This window comes from Orbilia oligospora (genome assembly GCF_000225545.1).
Source record: "Orbilia oligospora ATCC 24927 unplaced genomic scaffold scaffold00097, whole genome shotgun sequence".
Classification (NCBI taxonomy): Eukaryota; Fungi; Ascomycota; class Orbiliomycetes; order Orbiliales; family Orbiliaceae; genus Orbilia; species Orbilia oligospora.
The window spans coordinates 215,134-235,950 of NW_011645654.1; the positions used below are offsets into that span (position 1 = coordinate 215,134).

The 20,817-nt window shown below is 47.0% G+C and overlaps 3 protein-coding genes across 3 annotated transcripts; 1 reads left to right on the plus strand and 2 right to left on the minus strand.

Moving 5' to 3' along the window:
* Window positions 1–2,357: 2,357 nt before the first annotated feature.
* AOL_s00097g47 (uncharacterized protein) lies at window positions 2,358–7,896 on the minus strand (the record flags this gene model as incomplete). The annotated part of the gene is made up of 2 exons (XM_011125880.1): window positions 2,358–2,987; window positions 3,058–7,896. 2 exons carry the CDS (start codon window positions 7,894–7,896, stop codon window positions 2,358–2,360), a joined length of 5,469 nt encoding a protein of 1,822 aa, XP_011124182.1.
* Window positions 7,897–13,511: 5,615 nt separating this feature from the next.
* On the minus strand, window positions 13,512–15,803 carry AOL_s00097g48 (uncharacterized protein; the record flags this gene model as incomplete). The annotated part of the gene is made up of 3 exons (XM_011125881.1): window positions 13,512–13,947; window positions 14,020–14,301; window positions 14,377–15,803. The coding sequence occupies 3 exons, from the start codon at window positions 15,801–15,803 to the stop codon at window positions 13,512–13,514; spliced, it is 2,145 nt and encodes a 714-aa protein (XP_011124183.1).
* Window positions 15,804–18,120: 2,317 nt separating this feature from the next.
* Window positions 18,121–19,751, plus strand: AOL_s00097g49 (uncharacterized protein; the record flags this gene model as incomplete). Its single annotated transcript, XM_011125882.1, has 4 exons — window positions 18,121–18,241; window positions 18,300–18,344; window positions 18,416–18,696; window positions 18,762–19,751. The coding sequence occupies 4 exons, from the start codon at window positions 18,121–18,123 to the stop codon at window positions 19,749–19,751; spliced, it is 1,437 nt and encodes a 478-aa protein (XP_011124184.1).
* Between the last annotated feature and the right edge of the window lie 1,066 nt (window positions 19,752–20,817).

Genomic DNA, 20,817 nt, shown 5'->3' on the forward strand with positions numbered 1-20,817 from the left:
CGATCTAGATCTCTGAGCTAAAGTTTCGATTAATTTGCTTATCCCCTCCCTTCAGCAAGCGCAAGTGGCTTAGTTACTAGTCAACGACGTCAGAGGCTGGAGCTCCGCTCGTCCTGAGAGTTGATTCATTAGCGGGAAAGGGCTCAACTAAAAATTCGTTCGATCTGATTTGCCGTTGTTCTACTTCCGAGAAATACGGTGCCCAGGACTGGCCTAGCACGTCGCAACAACATATATTCCTTTTATGCTATGGAGTACATACCTTTATATCGAAGAATCCTCCGAGCCGATGCGGATATGTACACTTGGCCTGGTTTGTTTTCAAAAGGAAAATTTCCGCTCGGGAGAAATAATATCAACGGCCTGTGCCAATTCATAAGGAAAGACATGAAGACATATGTGCCCGAGCGTCCCCGACCTGAGCCTCCGGGCAATTTCGATTCTGTGCGGTCTAGAATGTATTCGCATTGACGCAGGGTCCTTTGCTCTAGAGGTCATAAGTTCGGATGACTTCTTTTTTGAAAACCATTGCATTCGGGGAATTTCGAGATCTACAAAGCATTGCATTCGTCTAAAGAGGACAACCCCGCACAAGTCCGGTGCTGGGAGGAGCGAGAGGACAAGGAAGCTACCCAACTACCAACTAGCCGGCTCGTTATTCAGAAGTGGATCTGATCTGGCAGGAATACTGTTATGAATCGCCAATCCTCGTCTGCAAAGCTGTTAGCTGTAAAGTCTTGCTGACAGTGCATTGTCTGATCGACGGACAGCCTTCTCACAGAGGGTAGCTTGCCCAGTGTCTGCAGCTGTCGACAGAACAGGAAGACTTTCCTCATCCAGCCAGAAGGAAAAGTACACCCGCCTACGGCACGACTCCGAAACCCAAAACCAACGTCCATTGCAACAAATTATAATACCCCGTAAAGCCTGCTTTCTTCTTTTCTTCTCTTTTTTCCCGTATGTTTCATCTGAACTCAAAGTAAACTCGCCAACCGTCGCGGGACACCGCAGAGGTGTGTGGTGGACGGAGAGGCGTTAAATGGCGTCCCTTAGATCTATAGACACATTGTTGCTATTACCTCGCAACCCACTTGCTTCTAAGTGATAGCGCCTCCATACGGGGTAAGATGTGGTATACATTTCCAACTAATTGATGAAAAACGCTCCGTATCTCCGTCTATTCTGTAGATTTTTCCTTCGGTCCACACGAGGGAAAGGAACCATTTCGGCCAGCCTTAGGCCTTCGGGCGTTAATCTACGGATCAGTGGCTTCCACGACGTTGGTGCATGCAGTGCACACATGCACCCCCATTTGCATAATTTCCAGGTTAAGCCGTGCGTTCACCTTTAGCTATAATTCTACGCCTTTAATTGTCAAATATAGCCAGCCCTAACTAGACAAAATGTTCTGCCTAATCTAAATATTAACGAGTTAACCGATTAGAAGCCATTTATATGCAAGCGGGTAAACTTGTAGCGGGCTATTATAAGCCCAACCTATAGCTGCTCGACATGTAGGCAGATGCATGCGATATGGGGATATAATGTCGTCTCTCATCGGCTCGAATTCCACGAACCCAACCTCCTGGTGGAATGATCATGAGTCTCTCTCCTGGTTTTGTACCTAGATTAATTCCGTGCCTGGTTCATCTCTCCTAAATGAACGCTGTTGAATGATCTATTCGGATCTTTGCAGCGCTAGCTGAATTTCCTATTTCTCGTAACCGCCAGAATGCCCCGTGGACATGTTGTAAATACATACGTTTGCATACCTGAGTGTCCAAGCTCGGGCGGTAGTGCTCCTATCCCGCTAAATATAAAATCTGCAAATGCAACTTGCGACGGCGATTTCGAATTGAAGCCATCAAGGTCGCATCACTAGTAAATTTTCAAAAAAAATGTAATAGGGAAAAAAAAAAGAAAATGGGTGAAATGAAGCGGGACTAAAATAGTCAAAATGCCACGCCGATATTTCTTCGGATGGAGGAGCAATAATCCACACAAAACCGCGGTAAACCTTGAATCCAGATAAGTCTTGTATCGTAGAGCAAAATCTTTCATGTTCCCAGCAACGGCATCAAACAAATGAAAGGATAATTTCTCCGTAATACTCCCTAACTTCCCAAGACTATAATTTTCTTAAAAAAACTGAGTTCAAGATAATTGAAAGAGGAAGCAAGATAAAATAAATAAAAAATAAAAAAAAGAGAGAAGGAGAGCAGTAATCCACACACGCCATGACACGGGAAAAAAAATAATAATTTGAAAATAAAATAAAAGCAGACCCGAACTGTAAGAAATGACAAAAAACCAACCCCAGACGTAGGAAAACACCGTGAATCCAGCAAAATAATGTTCTACAAATCTATATCTCCTTTCTCTCCCTTAGCCCACAGCTTCCAGGCTCTCCAGTATCCTTCCTCAAGGCTCTTCACCCACCCCTGGGTATCGAATAATGCGCTCTTCCATCTCCCCATCACGAGTGCATGCCTCATATCTACCAACTCCCCTCTCCCTATACCATCCGCATCATAAACAAGACTACTAGCAAGCTCTACTGCTCGCTGCTCATACATGTCTTCGCTGTCAACAACAAGCCTCTCCGAAACTTCTCTTTCTTGTGGGGTAGCGTCTGGGGGCACCGATGAACGAACGATGCTAGCCGCGATCCTCGAACACATTTTGTATTCATGCCGTGGGAAGGTGAGTAGCGGACTGCCGCTCCAGAGGACGTCGGCAGCCGTGGTATGGGCATTACACTCGGGTGTGTCAAGGAAGAGGTCGCAGACCCTGGCTCGGGAGATATGTTGGTCTTTCGCAGCGACATCCGTAAAAATAATTCTACTAGCGACTTCGTCACCAGCCCAAAGTCTAGCGAAACGAAGGAGGTTGGATTCTCCAAGGTCTGGGAAGCGGAGTAGCCATAGAACGGCATTGGGGACTTGCATTAGAATTCGGAGCCAAGTGCGAAAAGTAGTAGGTTCGATCTGTAGATACCGCTCGTTAGTTAGCAAGAATTTATATTTAATATAAGAGTAACGTAAACAACTATCTTACCTTATAGAGTTGATTGAAGTTACCGAGAATAACCTTGTCATCGCTCAACTCGGGGAACAATTCCTTTCGCATTTTCCAACGTCTCGCCTGCTCATCCTTCCAGGATAACTGACCATCCTTGGAATCCGGCGAGCTTTGCTTGTGATCCGTACAGAAGAAAGTATTCTTTGAATAAATAACATTCTCTGCATAAATCCACTCGCCTTCCTCGTAATCTTCGCCTTCCCATTCTTCAACCCCACCTCTTTCCTCAAGATCCTCAAAACTAGCGGATCTACCCCACGGCCGCAGCATGTTCTTGGGAACCGCTGTCTCGTCTGCATATATGTAGTCACACCACTCAGCACCAAGAGTACCCGCAAAGCCCATGAAGCTCATTTGAAGGGGAGCCGGTTTGGCGGCAAACACTTCATTCCTTGCCCCACGGGTGAAGCCATTCAAATTGACTAGGATGTGTATACCATCATCTTGGATTTGCTTCACGAGCTTCTCAACACTCCATACGCTTGCATCTCGGAATATTGGTGCTTCCCCTTCGATCTTTCGGCGGTGCTGGGATCCATCACTCCCTGATGTTGCATAACAGAATGCCTTTACTCGTGTAGGATCGTGGAACCCAAACACGGACTGCATAAGGTGAGCAAGAGGGTGGTTGTTAAAATCAGAAGAAACGTAGCCAACATGGAGGGCAGGTGATGGTGGTCGGGGTGGCCGAGCCACGAACCGTGATAACCATGGAGCCTTGAGGGTCGAGCAAGAAATTCGCAACCCATTTCTCTGCGAAATCATCCTGACCTGGGAAACGGACAACGGACACGTAAATGTGTGGAATGGCAGGACTGTTGGAGCATTCGGGACAGATAACGCGGCGGGAACGACAGGCCTCCGATACGCTGCTTCGGGCTTTGTGATCCTTTCAACGTAGAGATCTTGATACCATCTCCAGACAAGTTTCTTGGAAATGCGCTCGACGAGCTGCACGAGCCTCGCCCCTTGCCAGCTCTGTCCTTTCCAGCTCTCGAGCATGGCTCTAAATCTGCTCTTGCGTCCCTCGCTCCATGTATTCCCATCCGCCCTCTGTGCATCTCCCAAGAGCGCCTCCACGACTATAGGACTAAAGACACCCTTCCCCCATTCTCTCCCTTCCCCCAACTGCCTCTCCACGATTTCCACCACCTTCTTCATCCAGCCACCCGCATCTTTGCCCCGAGAGTCGATCAACCTCCCGTCAGAGCCTACGTGCCATCTATCTACCTTGGCACCTACAACTCCTCCTCGACTAAACCAATCGCAGACGCTATTTAGAGCATTGGCAAGTCCACAAACCGCCTCTGCGAAATCGGGGTTGACTTCGACAGCTCTCTTATAATATCTGATAGCATCGGCTACATGTCCCTGATCTTTCACCGCGTTTGCCAAGTTGGCTAGTGCAATATCGAACCGCCCATCACAGTCGACAGCCTGCTCATACATTTTGATAGCACCTGATAGATTTCCCATGTCCTTCAAGAGACTGCCTAAGTTCGTATACAAATGTGCATGTCGAGGGTCTAACTGTAAACCATAGTTGTAATATCCAAGCGCGAGTGCAACCCCACTCCCTGGTGCTATACCTGGAATCTGAGGTAAATGGCTGCCGGAAGTAGGGACTGGTAGAGGTGAAGACTGCTGGACGCTTGCGAGTAAAATGCCAACATTATTGGCTGTCGAGGGCGAAGGGTGCAGCGCAAGCGACAAATAGTAGAGAGCAAGGATATCCCTTACACTGCTTGCCGCCTTGCCGATTTCCTTGCCAGCGGAGATCGCGTCCTGATAGATTTTTGCTAACGATAGAAGCGAATTGCTAGTGGTGTTGATCGCAGCCTTCCGTGCTGGCCCTACATGGACGTGTTTTAGTCCGGGTAGGTCTCCATGAGGTGGGAAGAGTAGCCTCGCGGTCTTCAGAGCACAGTCCGGGTTCAAGAGTAACGGGTCCCTCGAGTTCTTTATAACTCCGCTACCAGTCATACCGATGGCTTTCTCGACGGCACCAGCTAAAACGCCTAGAATTCCCCGAATGAGGCCTTCTATGCCTTCCTCGGGGCTCATAAGAGTGCCTAGGAGTACTGCGTGCTCGAATGCTTTTGCAGCTTGAAGGTTCTGCCCAACCGAATACAGCATATTCCCCTTCGCGTGGATAAGTTGCAATAGTCTCCCGTTTTCCGCAGGCGGAATGATATACATCGGTGCTGGGTTCCCTATGTTCACAACTCCACCACCGGCTGAACTCGACGTGGAGCCTCTGGAGCCTCCTTGCTGGTGCGAAAAGTAGTCTCCATCCTTAGCAGGGCCAGAAGGCGACTCCTCTCCCGGTGGGGAACTCATAGAGATAACTCCATTAGACCCATCCGTTGACATTGAATCCACGGAGCAATCCCTCTTCCAAAGTGGTCCACCAGCTGTTTGCCGCCTAATCGAATCCTCCACGAATCCAATCCAATTCACTGCCTCTATAGTCCTCTTTTCGGAGCACAACAGCGAAACAAGGTGTTCTACCGCTTCAAAGTATGCCGGTCGAATCTTTACAGCTCGCACCCAAAACCTCTCCGCATCAGCCTTATTCCCCATCCATAGTGCCGTTGATCCAAGATTGGTTAAAGCTTCGACATATCCAGGGTCAATTGTTAATATCTGTTCATACCGCAGCCTGGCCTTTTTAATATCCCCAAGCGCGTAAGATAAACATCCAGCAAGCAGCATACCCTCTAACCAAGTCCAATCGTCTTCCGCGCATTGTTTCTCCAGCATCTCCAACGCACCGTTCGCAACATGGATAGGTTGAGGTAAAATACTAGGCTGCAATGTAATCGGAGACCCGGTCGGACTAGCTTGGAACCCGACTGCTCCACCTAGTTGCTGTGGAATTTGCTCGAACCTCGGTTGGTAAATTGGTGGTTCCGCCTTCAGAACCCTGACATCGGGATGCCGCCTCCGCATTTCCGCCAAGCTTGTCATACTCGAAGCCCGATGTTGTGGTCCAAACCGTCTATTAAGAGGGAGTTGTTGCATGATATCTGCAGCTTGCTGTGGCGGTGTATTTCGCGAAGCAACATCTTGAAGACTGTTCAGCCTCCTTCGTTTCGACGCCCCATTCTCAACCTGTTCGCCTTGCTCCATGGTAGAGTCGAAGCCTCTAACTCCTCCTATGATTGGCAAAGCATAGGCCTCCCTCGCGCCTTTCATTCCACCATTCCCCCCAACCACAGTTGTCGGATCGGAGAAATGTCTTTGTAATTCTGGGCGTCCAGTGTACAGCCTTGCACCATTCCTCCAAATCCCACTCATTACACTTTTAGTCGTCAATCCAATGTGCCGGGGTAGTGGTTGAATTCTGAATTTTCCATTGTTATACATGGCGTTCTGTTGCTGCTGCTTGAGACTCATGAGTTCCACATAGGCATCGTTGCAGTAAACCAACATAACATCTCTTGACATGTCCTTCTCCCGCTCCTGAGATTTCGGGGATAGAGGATGTTGGAAAGGGTTCCCTGGTGTGACATTCGTATTGATTGCTGTTTGCTGTGGTAGATGTAAGTTTGTAGCTGGTAAGTTTGAAATCGGATAAGGTGTCTGCTGACGGATCTGCTGCTGCTGTAATTGCATTGGATGCGGGCTGTAATATCTGCGGTAAGGCATAGGTCCTTCCATACCAGCTCCAAGCATGACAGAAGGCGACCAAGCATTGGTCGGCGAGTTAAACCCCAGAACCGCAGGCATCGGACCACCATCTTGCACAAGCGCACCAAGTTGGGGATACGAGAACGCCATAGGATGCTGATTAGGAATCATTTGGGGAAACTGTGGCATGTTGTTTTGCGGAAACGGTATACCACCATTTTGTAGATGCTGAAATGTCGTGAACGTCGGCGTAAGAGATTTGCGTCCTTGGAAATCCATTGGCACGGGAGTGGCATTATTGCTTCTGCTAGGAAAAGCAGAATCATCAACTGATTCATGCTGTAATGGGATGTTGATGTTGAGGCTGCTGGGGTAATGAGCTCCGATAGAAGCTGCTGGTATTCGGCTCAGGTCTGTAATTTGAGGCACTGATCCACCACCGTTGAAGAACTGCTGCCGTACCGGGCCACTGGCATTGAGCATCCCACCTTGTGTGGCCATCACCGGGTTCGTTGGTGTTAGAGGTTCGACTAGATCACCAGTATTCCCATTATTTGAAAATAAATTTGCCGCCATAGATTGCTGCTGTTGCTGAAAGGTAGTTGTGAGATTGTGTAGGGCAGCCATGTTACTAGGCATCATCCCGGAATTTGCCAGGAGGATATGTTTCCTAGGTCGTCCAATCATTGCATCGTCCGCTCCTTCTAGTTGCACAATGCCGCTGCCACCGGGGAAATGCATGGGTGGAGCAGCATCGAATCCTCCAATGACCATCCCACCTCCAGGTGTCTTCCTTCGTAGTAGTGTTTCTGCGGGCGTGGGTCTCGATGGTAATGGAGAAGCGTATATTATTGATTGTCGATTCTGTCCAACAGCATTACCACTTCCACCAGCAGCTCCAATCCTATTCCACCCCCCTACCATCCCCTCTATCCCCACAGACATGTTACTATCCCTCATATCCGAAAAGGTTCGTTGTACAGGTGTTTTAGGAGAATCTGTTTGTTGTATGGAATTTGATTGTGGATTAAGGTTACTTGTAGAGAGTGGGGCCAAATGCCTGTTACCAACGTTGTAGGATGTCTGTGGGCCATGACTGGACTGGAAAGGAGGAAGAAGTTGGGAAGGGTGCCGATGGAATGCTGATGGCTGCTGCTGCTGAAGCAAGGAACCGAATGACATGCTTCACAGGCCGCCAAGACCAGTTATGGGGTCAGCTATATCGATAATAGCGTGACCGTATGTAGAGATGCTTTGTAGATATAATATTATTTCAGTCGATGATGTATTTGCGAATGTAAATGTTCAATATTGGTAGACGGGGTTGTCTCAATTTCGACAAGACCGTAGGTATAAATGAATAGTATTATTAGGTTGGAGACTAGCCGAAATAGCGTTACTATGCAGGACCCACTATCATTAGTAAATATTCCGGGCTCCAACGGATGTTTCTGATCCAAGGAAAAAGCAGCTCGTGGGAGCGGATAACAGAACGACATGTGGTATGTATATGGAAAGGTGGTATAGAGACGAAGCCAAACTGACAGGCCCGCCACACATGCTGTATCTAGCATCTGCTACACCTGCCATAAGGGAACTCTGCAAATGCAGGTAAACGCGGGAAGAATGACAATGACAGGGCAGACAGGGAAGGGAGTTCTTCTTACCTTAAGGTGTCAAGAAATACACCTCCAACGGACAGATATAGGCTGAAGTAATTCGAAACCAGTAAAGATTTAAGACGGAAGGGAGCTGTAGACATGCAAAAAAAAAGAAAGAAAGAAAGAAAAAGAAAAAAGAGAAAACTTTGGAAAAACGAGGACCAGATTATGAAAATAAGAAAGCAAAAGCGCACTAGAAAGGATATCTTGGTGGCTATCACGGAGCCTTCATGTCCACGGTCGTCAGCGTCAGGTCGTGTGTAGTTTGTATGCGTTTCCTCCGCTTTCCTCGCCGCGGTCGCACTGTCGATATCAGGTCCAGTTTTGCGTCAAGGGAATCCAGCTGAGGAGTCCAACTTGCACTATCGATTATAGATATGTATTATTCTGCCAGTGCTGTTGTAGTGGTAAAATGCTGTGTCTATGTATGCATGCGCGGGATTATGATATGGAGCTGGGGATGGTGGTGTATTCCGTAGATAGATAGAGTTATAGCGGGTGGAGAACTCCGTTGCGCAGGGAAGTTGTTTTAGGACAACGGTCTTGGGAACAGGATGTCGTCTTTGTCGTTAACGGCAGGCGTGCTAATGAATTGAACCCCGAATTCGAAGCCCGGAAAACTTCTGAGACCTGTGCTGCTGGCCGTCTCCGTTAGAATCGTACACACGAACGGGCGGTACAAATCCGAATGAAAATACAATACAAGTTCTTGAAGGGGAATCGTAAAAGTAAGAATGGACAAGTTAAGAAGTCTTTTTTTTTTTAAAAAAAAAAAGTATTCCGGTTCCGCTACGTAATGCCTTACGATGCAAGGGGAAGGCTGAAACTATGTAGCTAGCGAAAGGAAAGGGAACTACCAAGACTTTGATTCCAAGGTGAAGTGACAGTAGGACTAAAAAGGGAACTGCCGGCGGACGAGGGTCCCGAAAGTTGGAATGAGTCTGGGATGAGAAGTGATAGGTATGGTATCGATCTGGGAAAACATTTTGCTTCTAGGTAAGATGAGACCTAGGATGGGATTGTATAGCTGTAGAAAACAGACACTGATAGACCAAGCATTTGCTAAGTTAAGTACGGAGCACTACGTACTATGACTAGGATACGTACCGCAGTACCGATGTATACTCAAGCATGTATGAAATACGAAACGGGATGATGGGATGGGATAGAATATGCGTATAAAGTCGCAATTCTCACCCTCCGATCCACAGAAGCTGTAGAACGTTCGAAACGAAGAGATGCTCTGCTGACTGTACTGCAGAAACAACGTGGGTAATAAATATATCAAATGGAGGGGTGTGGTGGAGCAATTGTGGATCTTGGAATCAAATAATCTGGAGCGTACCATAGTTTTTTTCTAGCCAGCCAGCCAGGTCAGGTCAGGTCAGGTCAGGTCAGGTCAGGCACCGTAGTTTCGGACTTTAAAAGGAATGACAGCGCTGCTGCAGCTGGAGGTTTTGGCTGAATGGCAACATCTCAATTGCAGGCGAATCAGAAACCTCCAGGACTCGCCCACGCCGCAGCTTCAGCTCTTTACTAGTCCTTTTGTAGACGAGGGGGAAGAAAAGGAAGAGAGAGGGGAAAGGAAAAAAAGAACAACAAACAGGACGAATGAACGAACGAACGAACGAACGAAATTGATGGCGTATCAACTCTGCATTGGATATCCAACGGCTTCAACTTTTTATTCTTTTATTTGATTATTCCCAACATCAAGCCCCCAAAGAAGGTGGAGAGGCAGGGTAACTAGTGCGACCATCCCTCTGTAGCCTTCCGTTGAGGTTTCTTTTCCAGGGCTAAGGTTTTTCTCGTCTAGGTCGCACAAAACTTTGCCAAAATGTATAGTCCCGCTCGTCTGGGAAAGGACGAACGCAATCCTCGGAAGCAGCGTGCCTCCCTCTCGTAGGCTTTGTGCGTCACAAAAAAAGAACCATACCTACAAAAACCCAAACCCAGGCGGTGTGCGTGCGTATTCTCGCCAGGTTGCATATTCCAGCTGGAAGAACCCCTCCTCGAACGGGTCTTTGCATCTTTGCTACCCCCGTCTCGCGCAAGAGAAACGCAGAGCGCAGGGACTAGATGTATGATGAATATATATTGAATAATCATACAATAAGAAGCAAAGGGATCGGGAGGCTGAAATAACGAGGTGAAGAAGGCAGAGCAGCAACTGTCCGTACCCGTCTTACGGATGATCAAATGCAATTCATATGTGCTTACCCTCGATAAACGTACAGCTCTAGGCTCCCCTCTCCGACGCGGGCAACTCGGCCTAGTGCTTTCTAATATGTCGGCAGGCGGGGTTCAAATGGATAACCGACCCAAACTTCTTGGTTTCCTTTCCCTTTTCCTTTTGTTTCTTGTGCCCGCTTCGTCGACGAAGATAAGTATGTATTGTCGGATCCGAGATCGCGGTCGGTTACAATACCCGACGCTTTTCCCTCTATCCTTCCTTCCTTCCTTCCTTCGTCCCTTCCTTCCTCCCGTCCGTATCCCTTCCTGTCAGAAAAATTGAATAAGCTTGTGCGTCCGTCGCCCAATATCGAATCACCGAGTGAAAGAAAAATATAGGAGGAATATAAGAAAGATACGATATATATTCAAAGGGTCGAGCCACGAATCTTTAAAACCAAAAGATGTGGATCTCTTTTCCCTTTTCAATGAACAAATGTTGACACGGGTTTCTCCACCTTACACGCTTCGTTTTTCTTGCCCTTGTCAGTCGCTTTTTCTTGGGTCTCGGAGAGAAAGGCCCGAATAAGAAAATATAGCGAGAATGAGAGGAGACAATTAAACGATTCCCGTTTCACACCACCCAGTTCCATACTTGACGGCCCCAGACGGGTGCTCTGAGTATTAATATACCCCCATCGATTTCAGTAGATCTCTATTGACCTTCGCTTTCCTTCTCTTCCTTCCCCTCTTTCGATATCGACGTCGCCCAATATCGGTTCATCCCACAACATTATCCTTCGACACACGCAGAAAGTTTTCCGTAATCTGCCAAAGTTTTCCGACAAGCCTGTATGTCAAAGGAAACCCCTTTGCAATGTATCCTATTCGACAGGTCAGGGGTGGGGTGGTAAGCATCAGACCAGGGTTCTCTGCTGCACGAACGGCATGCCCAGTGCGCTCGTCCACCAAAAAAACCCTAATCGGTCAATCCAAACTGTGCCTTTTTACATAAAAAGCCGCCATATACGGTAATTATTACTTTCTATCAAGAAAGTGAAGGGTTTGCCGTCATAAACGAACATCGATCGCAGGTTGTCGGAAATCACATATGTCCATGCATTATCTTTCGTCCGAAAGAAGGGACCGGCTACATACTCCTCTGATGTTAATTCGATATCCAACAGTTTGAAACATGTTGACAAACGGGATGTTCCATATAACCATGCCACAAAGACCCCAACCTCTCTGACGTTACTAACTCCACCGATCTGCCATTGATGAACGCCAGGGGAAGGGCTCCGCAGCGCCAAGTTGTTGGATACGACGAGGCGTGGTGTCGCATGCAACTGGTAACCCATGCACGGTATGGCCTCTTCCTGCCCTGTCTGTGGTGTGATATTAGCAGGTACAGAAGATCACTTTTCTTGAATATCAAATTTCACGGGTCGACAGGAATGGATAGGCTTGCGACGCTGCTTGCTGCGTAGGATTCTGTGGCGTTTTCTTAGCAGCAGATTAGATACAGAGCGCGTGCTGCAGTTCTCATTCTTTCTTTTGCGGGATTCCGGCTATCCGATGACTCCATTTAATGCATTCAAGCAAAAGCTTGGAAACCTTTGGTTCCTGTCTTGGACAAATGAGGCTCCAACACACAAATCAACACATCGAATCTCTCCAACATGGACCCGACGTCTTAGCTTCCTCTTCTAGCCAGAATTCCTCTTTCATCGAACTAACTTGGGGACCATGCGAAACTCAAAAAAAAATCTAAGAAGATACAGAAGAAAAAAATATAGATTTAAACTCTCTCATCGATGTTCAATGGTTGTAGATTGATTGATGGGTCTGCATATTAAAAGTCGGGAATAATGTGATATTCGATATTGGTCTGATATAAATTACCTGCAAGTCTCAATCCACATCCCGGTCCGCCCTATGAAATCCACCCGCTAAGCGCCGGAGATCTCGTCGTGATATCTCAAATGTGAGAGGGAACCTGTGTAGCACATGACTGGAAAATGAGCTCACAACATTTGGCCTTCAAGTTTCTCACTGGTTCGATCTTCAGGTTGGCCGGGTTTTCCAAAACAGTTATACTAGGTACATACATTACCTCCACATGTAAGTACCTAGGTATGCACTTAACTTTCTGTGTAAGTAAATACCTAGGTATATATGTACTTAAGCACCTACATAGGCTAAAAACTGGTGCATGCCATGAAGAGTTTGGTTCTTTTGTGCCACGCATGCATGGGATGTTGGATCTATGCGGTGCATGCATGAGTCCGATGCGCCGGCTGATAGGATTCCCATTATATTACTATTCGAGAACAAGAGCCTATGTACCTACACGGGCCTCGGGCAAAGTGCATCCAATATGTAACGAATGAGATCACGGACGCGGTTCTAATGAGATAAGGATCGTAAATTTATCATCTGGTCCTCAAACACATCTTCTCTATTCTCTATACTTTTGATACTCCAACAATCCTCTGACCCGCGAATGGAAATAAAATACCCAGAAAATGCGAATGCAAGATGTAGAAGGGAATATAATGGCGTCTCGGAATACAGATGCAAAAATCGAATAGACACGGACTCTGAGAGTAAGGGTATGTGGAAAGGATGTTTTGGTAAGTAATAACAACGAAGAAAAGACATTAGCGGAGGCATGGTAAGGGTGTATAAATTATAAACTCAGAACAGGAGCGCGAAAAAAAGAGAAGAGGAAGAAAAACATTGGGGAATGTAAAATGTGAACGAAGAAAAATAAGTATACTATACATGAATGAAAGAAAGAAAGAAAGAAAGAAGGGAGCGAAAGAGGAAAGAGGAAAGAGTCGAATGATCATCACGGTCATACATTTTTTGGAAGGGAGCCCCTCCCCCGCCATCCACTTGAGCATCACCCCACCATCACCCCACAACCCACCTCTATAAAACAGTCAACTCCAACCCCGTTTAGATTTCACCCAGACCTCTGATTCTTTTCCATTCTTCTTCTGTTGGCTTAACCTTTGATCGCCCAAAATTTTGATCCAAATCCAAAATAATCTTTAGAGCGTTTCTGCTCCTCACCCATGGCATATCCCCACTGAAATCCCCTAGGCCGGTTGCATGTAACCTTCCGGCCTTCTTATTTAATCCAGACAAATCATCTGCATCATGTTCTGGGAACGGTGCGATATTCTGCAACACCTCGTACGCTGCGAGTGTGAAACCAAACTGTGGCGATGATCGGAGAATACGGGCTGGGCCACCCTTGAAAAAGGCCTTGAACCCCTCCTCCTTGTAGATAGTACTTGCGCAATGGGTAAGACCACGGTAGCTTGTTTCGCCTTTTCGGGCTTCGACTTGGAGACGAGTTTTAATGACATCGCAGGGAGTAGTCAAGTATCTACCCGGAAAATCAATTAGCATCCTCGGGATTCTTAATCCAAACCGACGGCGAGCAGGATAGGAAACTTACGCTGCGGGCATACCGGCAATAGCTCCGCTGATCAATAGTTGCGCAACTCCCAACCTTTTCGTCTCACTCTCACCAAACCAATCCTTTTTCATATGCGAATATGTCGGGAAATAAATCGCACTGAACGGAATATCACGCAACAAACACGCACTGGCGCCCTTGTACAAGCCGAGTAAACCCAAGTTCTTTACAATCCATAGAGCGGAACGACGAGGCATCCCCGGGGTATTTTTCGCGATTTCTCCTTGAACCTGGAGACGAATTTTAACGATTTCCAACGGGCTAGGTAAGGATATTGGGGTTAGCTAACAGTTTTCACATTTAGGCCTCCTATGATGTAGTTTTAGTTAGACTCACTTCGTGAAGATGACCTGACAACCACCAGCAGTTCCACCAGCTACGATTTCCCATGGTAGGCTGATACCTTTGCCCTCTGGGCCCGTTCCCTTCGCATAATCTCGTATTATATCGTTCACCGTCAATTTGATCGCCTTTTCTGGCGCCACACCCACAAGCTGGGGTCCCAAACCCCTGTACAACCCCGTAAACCCTTCGTTTTTGATGACCTTTTTGGCGCAATCTATCGAGTTGAGATACAGCCTCTCACCAACAACGGTAACTCTTTGGTTCTGCATTCGAGTTTTTACGAGATCGATTGGGTAGACCATGGTAGCACCGAAAGCACCCGCGATGGCGCCGAGACCGAAGTTATACATGCTTTTGAGAACAGTTTGGAGAGGTTTGGGACCGGAAGAAACGGCGGCGGCAGCCTTTTCGGACGACAAACGTTCGCTCGGTTTCCAGCTTGGATCGACGACTTTGGCGAAGTCCTGGATGGAGAGACGGCCGGTTTGGTTGTCTAGCGATGCAAAATGGAATAGCACGTCGGCTTCCATGGGTGTGAAGGTACCCCATCTTGATGTTTGTGCAGCTTCGTTGATGAAATCAGCACGTGTGATACTCCCGTCCTTTGATCTCGAGATTGCTTTTCGAACAATAACCTCGACGAGGTCGATATCTTTCATTAAGTTCTGGAAGGCACGCACGTGGGCATATGAAATTTTGGAGCTGAGTCCCACATTGCAGAGTGTGTGAAGATTTTCGAGAAGGTGGTCGGAGAGCTTGTGCTTTTGTGTCTTAACGATGATTTCCTCGAACTCGGCCGGTGTGATGTGACCGGTGCTCTTTTTGTCGAAGTGAAGGAACGCTTGTCGGACACGTTCACCCTGTACACCCCGCAACATCTGTGAGAATTGGGCATAGGTGAGTTCTCGGCGGGCCTTTTGACCGCCAAGGTAGAGAGAAGCCCATGAAGAGTTCCAATCAAATGGGAGGGCATCGGCGGACTTGTTTTCTTTGTATAGCTGGATGAAGTCATTGAAATTTACGACACCGGTGCCATCGCGGTCAAAGAGACGGAATGCGATTTCATATTCAGCATCTGGTTTCGACAGAAGGTTTTCGAAGAAAGCGTAGTCTTGTACGGTAATCTGGCCTTTCTGACTGCGATCTGCGACGAGGAAAAGAATACCATATTGCTCGCGAGGAATCTTATGGTATGCAGCGGCGACAGAATTGGGGGGAGGGGTGATAGCTTCGATGAAATCGACTTGGGTCATAAGCTTCACACCCTCCGGCGATGCGGAAGAGGCATACTTGTCAAAATGAGCGTGGATTTGGGCGGAAGCTTCCGGCGCAGGAGCATCATGGCCGACAAGAACGTCGACGACAACAGCAGCGGTCTGCTGCGATTTGCTCACGACCTCATCGGTGAGGCCAGCCATTGTTGGTGTTTTTTAATGGGTATATGTGTATGTCTGCTGAAAGAGTCTTGTATCGATGATAGAAGCACCGGATCTAGGGTCTATCTATGTTTGTCTGTTACTATAGTTAGCAAGATGATCATTGTGGAAGGAGCGAATGTGACGGTTTGTAGCCCCACCGATATGTTTGTCCTACCCGAAAATTTTTTTATGACGTCGTGGCTGTACTGTCGGACCACCAATTGAGGGGCACCGAAGCTGTATATAAAAGTTCGAGATGGCGATAGACCGGCAGGAGGGAGCGACGGGAGGAGCGATTGTGGAGAAAGCACTTGGACGTGGAGAAGATGTCTGGGGAAGGAGGGATTGAAAGGGGAAGGGAAAATGGGTGAGGTGTAGTTAATTTCGAGTTAATGTTAAGTTAGCTTCTCCCACCAAGCTAAGCTCAATACCCTCACACAATATAAAATTAAAAAAATAAAAAAAAAATACAGAGAATTGGAGATATTCAACCGGATAATACAAAATCAGTAAAAAAAAAAAAAAAGCTATATAAAAAATAAGGGATATGGCTTGAAGGGAGCTAGATAATTAGTCGGAGCCAAGATGGCGCGAGGCGGGGAGTCAAATGCAAAATTTGTTTCACGGCCGGCAGTCGACTCGAGGCGGCTGCAGAACTAACTCGCCGACTGAACAATGAATGTTAAGTACTAGTGGCATCTACCCCACGCAACGAGATGACCTTATTAGCATCCGAATCCTCAAATATTATTACGAGCTGAATGGATGGGATTTGGAAAGTAACCGAGGGGGGTAGAGGTTTTGGCCGAAATCGCAGGAGCTCACTTTATATATTTCCAGCTTCGAACGAAAATGCCAGCCCAGTGACCAGGGGATGTCGGAAAGAGCTTGTCCCATGCCCCGCCCAGGTGGATATTCCGAGCGCTCTTTCGCATGCAGGCACGAGGGCCCTGAAAGGGCTTCAGAAGCGAATCGATGATGGGGTCAATAAATTAAGGTACGGTGGGGTCCTTTTTTTTGTCGCCATATTATCTTATCTTGCCTTTTGGCTAAATGTATCCCGATCATTGACGTACGCATACCGGTACATCTTTTCTCTGGAATGACAGTCGGGATCTTGGGATTCCTTTTGACGTTTCCACGGTTGTAGACACTTGTATATCCCGGTATAATCTGTTTGTTTCTGCTGTGGAGTTATAATTAGAGGCTGGTTTGATTCGATGACCGGGTGAAAGGAAGGTAGTAAAGGCAGAACGGGACCCTGATAGTGGTCAAATCAACCCCACAGAATAGCGGCATTCGTACATGCACATACATACGCACTCCGTACCACAGTAGATACTCCGTACTCCGCACTGTTACGTGGAGATCTGGCGCTCAATCGGAGACTATTCCAAGTCCAGAACGGCGGTTGCGCAGCGATCTGCCTAGCCTTGATCTAGAACAGATACTTTAAACTTCTTTGAACGACCCAAACCGCCGGATGATACCGCCGTTGTCTGATGCCATGGCATACCGGAGTTTATACACCGGCTGGCGGAAACCGCCCCGCCACTGGCATTCGCTTCTGGAAGAAGTCGCAAGACAATGTATTCAATTGATCTATGACGGGGGTATTCGCCTGCGGAATGTGCATATATGTAGATAAGCAGAGATGTCTAAGCATCAGTATACATTGTATACATGCTATAAGTAGTAGTGTAAATATGTTCGATAGGTATCGATATCGATTCTGGATCTTGATCTTGATGGAAGGATGGATGCATTGCATGAAGTGCCCAGTTAAAGTTAATTAGCAGCACAGCTAAGCATGTTGTATTAGCTTTAGTTGAGATCTTACATAAAGAAAGGGTCCGTGCCTACCAAAGCCAGTCGATTTCCCATCATCCGAACTCCACTTTTAGAATTAAGCTCTCATCGAAAACGGATGGCTAATTTGTCATATACACATGTATACTGTACTTGTGCTTCCTTGTAGATGTGATTATAATTATGTGACTGGGTCGATCTGTAGGCGTGTGTGGCTTGATCTCTAGAAGAAGTGGCTGGTAACAGCGTAAACGTGGAAAATATGGCTAGTGATGTATCGGTAACACTATGTGGCTAGTGTATGGCTGTGGCTGGTACCTGTCGACGTGAGGCAGCTTAGCTCCGTTCAAGCTCCAAAAGCGCAGCTTCATGACTACAAACATTCTCAACCTCTCTGCCATCTCTTCTCGCCCCTCCATCGGAAACATCTCAGCTGCTCGCTATTCAATCTGCCGTCCTCTACCCTCTGAATAGCTTCCAGGCTCCTTCGATCAAATAGTAGTCTAGCATGACGGATATCTTCTCGATGGTTGACGAGCAAGGCGGGGCATCCAGCGCGCCCGCATACGAAGAGTATGAGCAGGCTCCCACACAGCCACCGACGAACACGGCTGTTATTCTCGTGACCGGTACGTGTTTCTTTGCATACTACTTCGTTATCAATCTAATGTGCGATTGCACCTACAGACTTACCGAGATTCGATTTGGAGCAGTACATCGGAAACTACTCTGGTATTCAGTCACAGCCATATTCCCACCATCGAAAGATATCAATAGTACACTATCTAACCGCTCCCCTTCAGGCCGTATGAAAGTCACCCGTCTCCTTTTCATCGGAAACCATTGCCCCCCCCTCGCCGTCGAAGCCCTAAAAACAGCTATTTCCATCGTGAAGGCCGATCGTGACGTTCGCCTCTATCGTCAAGCCGTCCAGAGTCTACAAGTTTATGCAGCAAATGACCCAGATGCCAAACTAGATGAAGAATGGATCGAAAAGACTACTCGGGAGGTCAAACAAAAGACTGATCGTCTGGAGGCTGAGCTGAAAAGTTATAAAAACAACATGATCAAGGAGTCTATACGCGTATGTAGTCCTTGGTTGACTATGTTGCTCCATACTATTTATCTAATTGGATTTTCTTTCGCTAGATTGGTCATAAGGATCTAGGAGACCATTTCTACACCACCGGTGACCTCGCTTCCGCCTACAGAGCCTTCTCTAGGATGCGTGATTACTGTACGTCTAACAAACAGATGTTGGATATGACGCTATCCTGTATCCTTATTTGCATCGACCAAGTCCAATACACCTCCGTTCAAACCAACGTTGCAAAGATCCGTAACCACATCCGCTCGGACGACGACCTCAAGGTCCATCAGCCTAAAGTCAGTATCGCCGCCGGTGTGGCCTTCCTCGCCAGCGGGAACTACCTAGACGCTGCAAGATCCTTCATCAGCACTAGCCCTGCTGTTGGTAATGACTACAACACCGTCGCTACCATGAACGATATAGCTATCTATGGTGGTTTAACAGCCTTGGCCTCCATGGACAGAAACATGCTCAAAACAGAAGTTTTGGAATCTACAACTTTCCGCACCTTCTTGGAGCTGGAGCCACACATTCGCCGTGCTCTGACGGCTTTCCATTCCTCGAGATATGGCGAATGTCTATCTATCCTTGAAGCCTACAGAAATGACTACCTCCTCGACCCCTTCCTTCAAAAACACATTGATAAGATCTATGAAGCTGTGAGGACGAAGAGTATCGTTCAATACTTTATTCCCTTCTCCTGTGTTACACTAGATGCTATGAGCACCGCATTCGGCGTTCCTAGTGAACAAATGGAAAAAGAACTCGTCCGACTCATCGAAAGCGGCAAATTACACGCTAGAATTGACACCCAGAACCGACTAGTAACCAGCAAAGAAACCCAGCTAAGGGTGGAAGTGCACAGAGGGACGTTAGCAATGGCAGAAGAGTACGAGCGGGCCGCAAGACTAAGAATGCTGCAAATAAACGTCGTTCGAAGTGGTTTAGAAATCAAACCTCCAAAGGGACAACTCAGCGGACAAGGACCCATGGGGCCTGGTTTGGGTGGTAGGGAATTGAGAAGTATGATGTTTGGAAATGGAGCTTAGAAAGCTGCAGTTATAGGTATCAGATGGTGTATAGGGATTGTACTGCCTATTGCATTGCTTGCGTCCATTTTTTTATGGTTTTTGTTGTTAGTGCTGGAATCGGGGACCATGGCGCTTCATTGAATAAAGATGATAGGTTCTATTCAAGAATATTATTGACAACCTCCTTTATGCTTATCTGCCTGCAAGCGGCTTGGGGTGTGCAGTCTGAACCAGAAGCTCGTTACTTTTGGAGTTCGTTGCTTTGGCTGAAATTAAATTACAAGAGGCACTAATATGTGGCTGCATACGGAGTCCGGCGCTGCACTATCAAGAACGATGCATGTGACTTTATTGGAAGACCATTATCGGATCTGATTACTGTATTCGGGGACGAGGCTTCTTCAGGTTAGGAAATCTGCTTCGGGTTACTTGTTCAGCGAATTGTAGTATCTGCACTGTTAGAGCTCGTGTGAGAAGGGTTCCTAGATATCCCCTCGGAGACAAGATTTCAGGTACAATGTGCATCTCAGTGCAGTATCAGAAATGTATGCACAACTTGCGGGGAATAACCTTTTCTTATATATATGTGGATACGTGTAGCCTGTGGCCTGCCTGCAGATGCACGCGACAGAGAAGGCCTCAGAATAGACCATCCGGATATCGATATCAGGCCCTGGCGCGATCTGATATCGCTTTCAATTGGTAGACTCCAAGGAAATCAAATTAAATTAAGACTTACAATTACTAAGGCTACCAAATTAAGTACGTATCTGGGGAAAACAAAGGAAGGCCTATCGCGGAGACGGTCTTGCTATGATATACTATCAATCCTGTTATCGACTTGCCAGCGTGATCTTTCAATAATGAGGCGTGCCGGTGTTGAACGGGATAGTTAAGTATATAAATTTGAAAAGTACCCAGCATTTGAGTCTTTTAGGAAATATTCCACGCCCATCATAGGAAAGACTAACTAGAATTATTATGATTACCGAATTGTATTAGGAGCTAGAGTATATACTAACGTTGTAAAACGATTTTCAGAAAACTATCACGATCATTAATATCGCGATTGGTTCAAACGGTC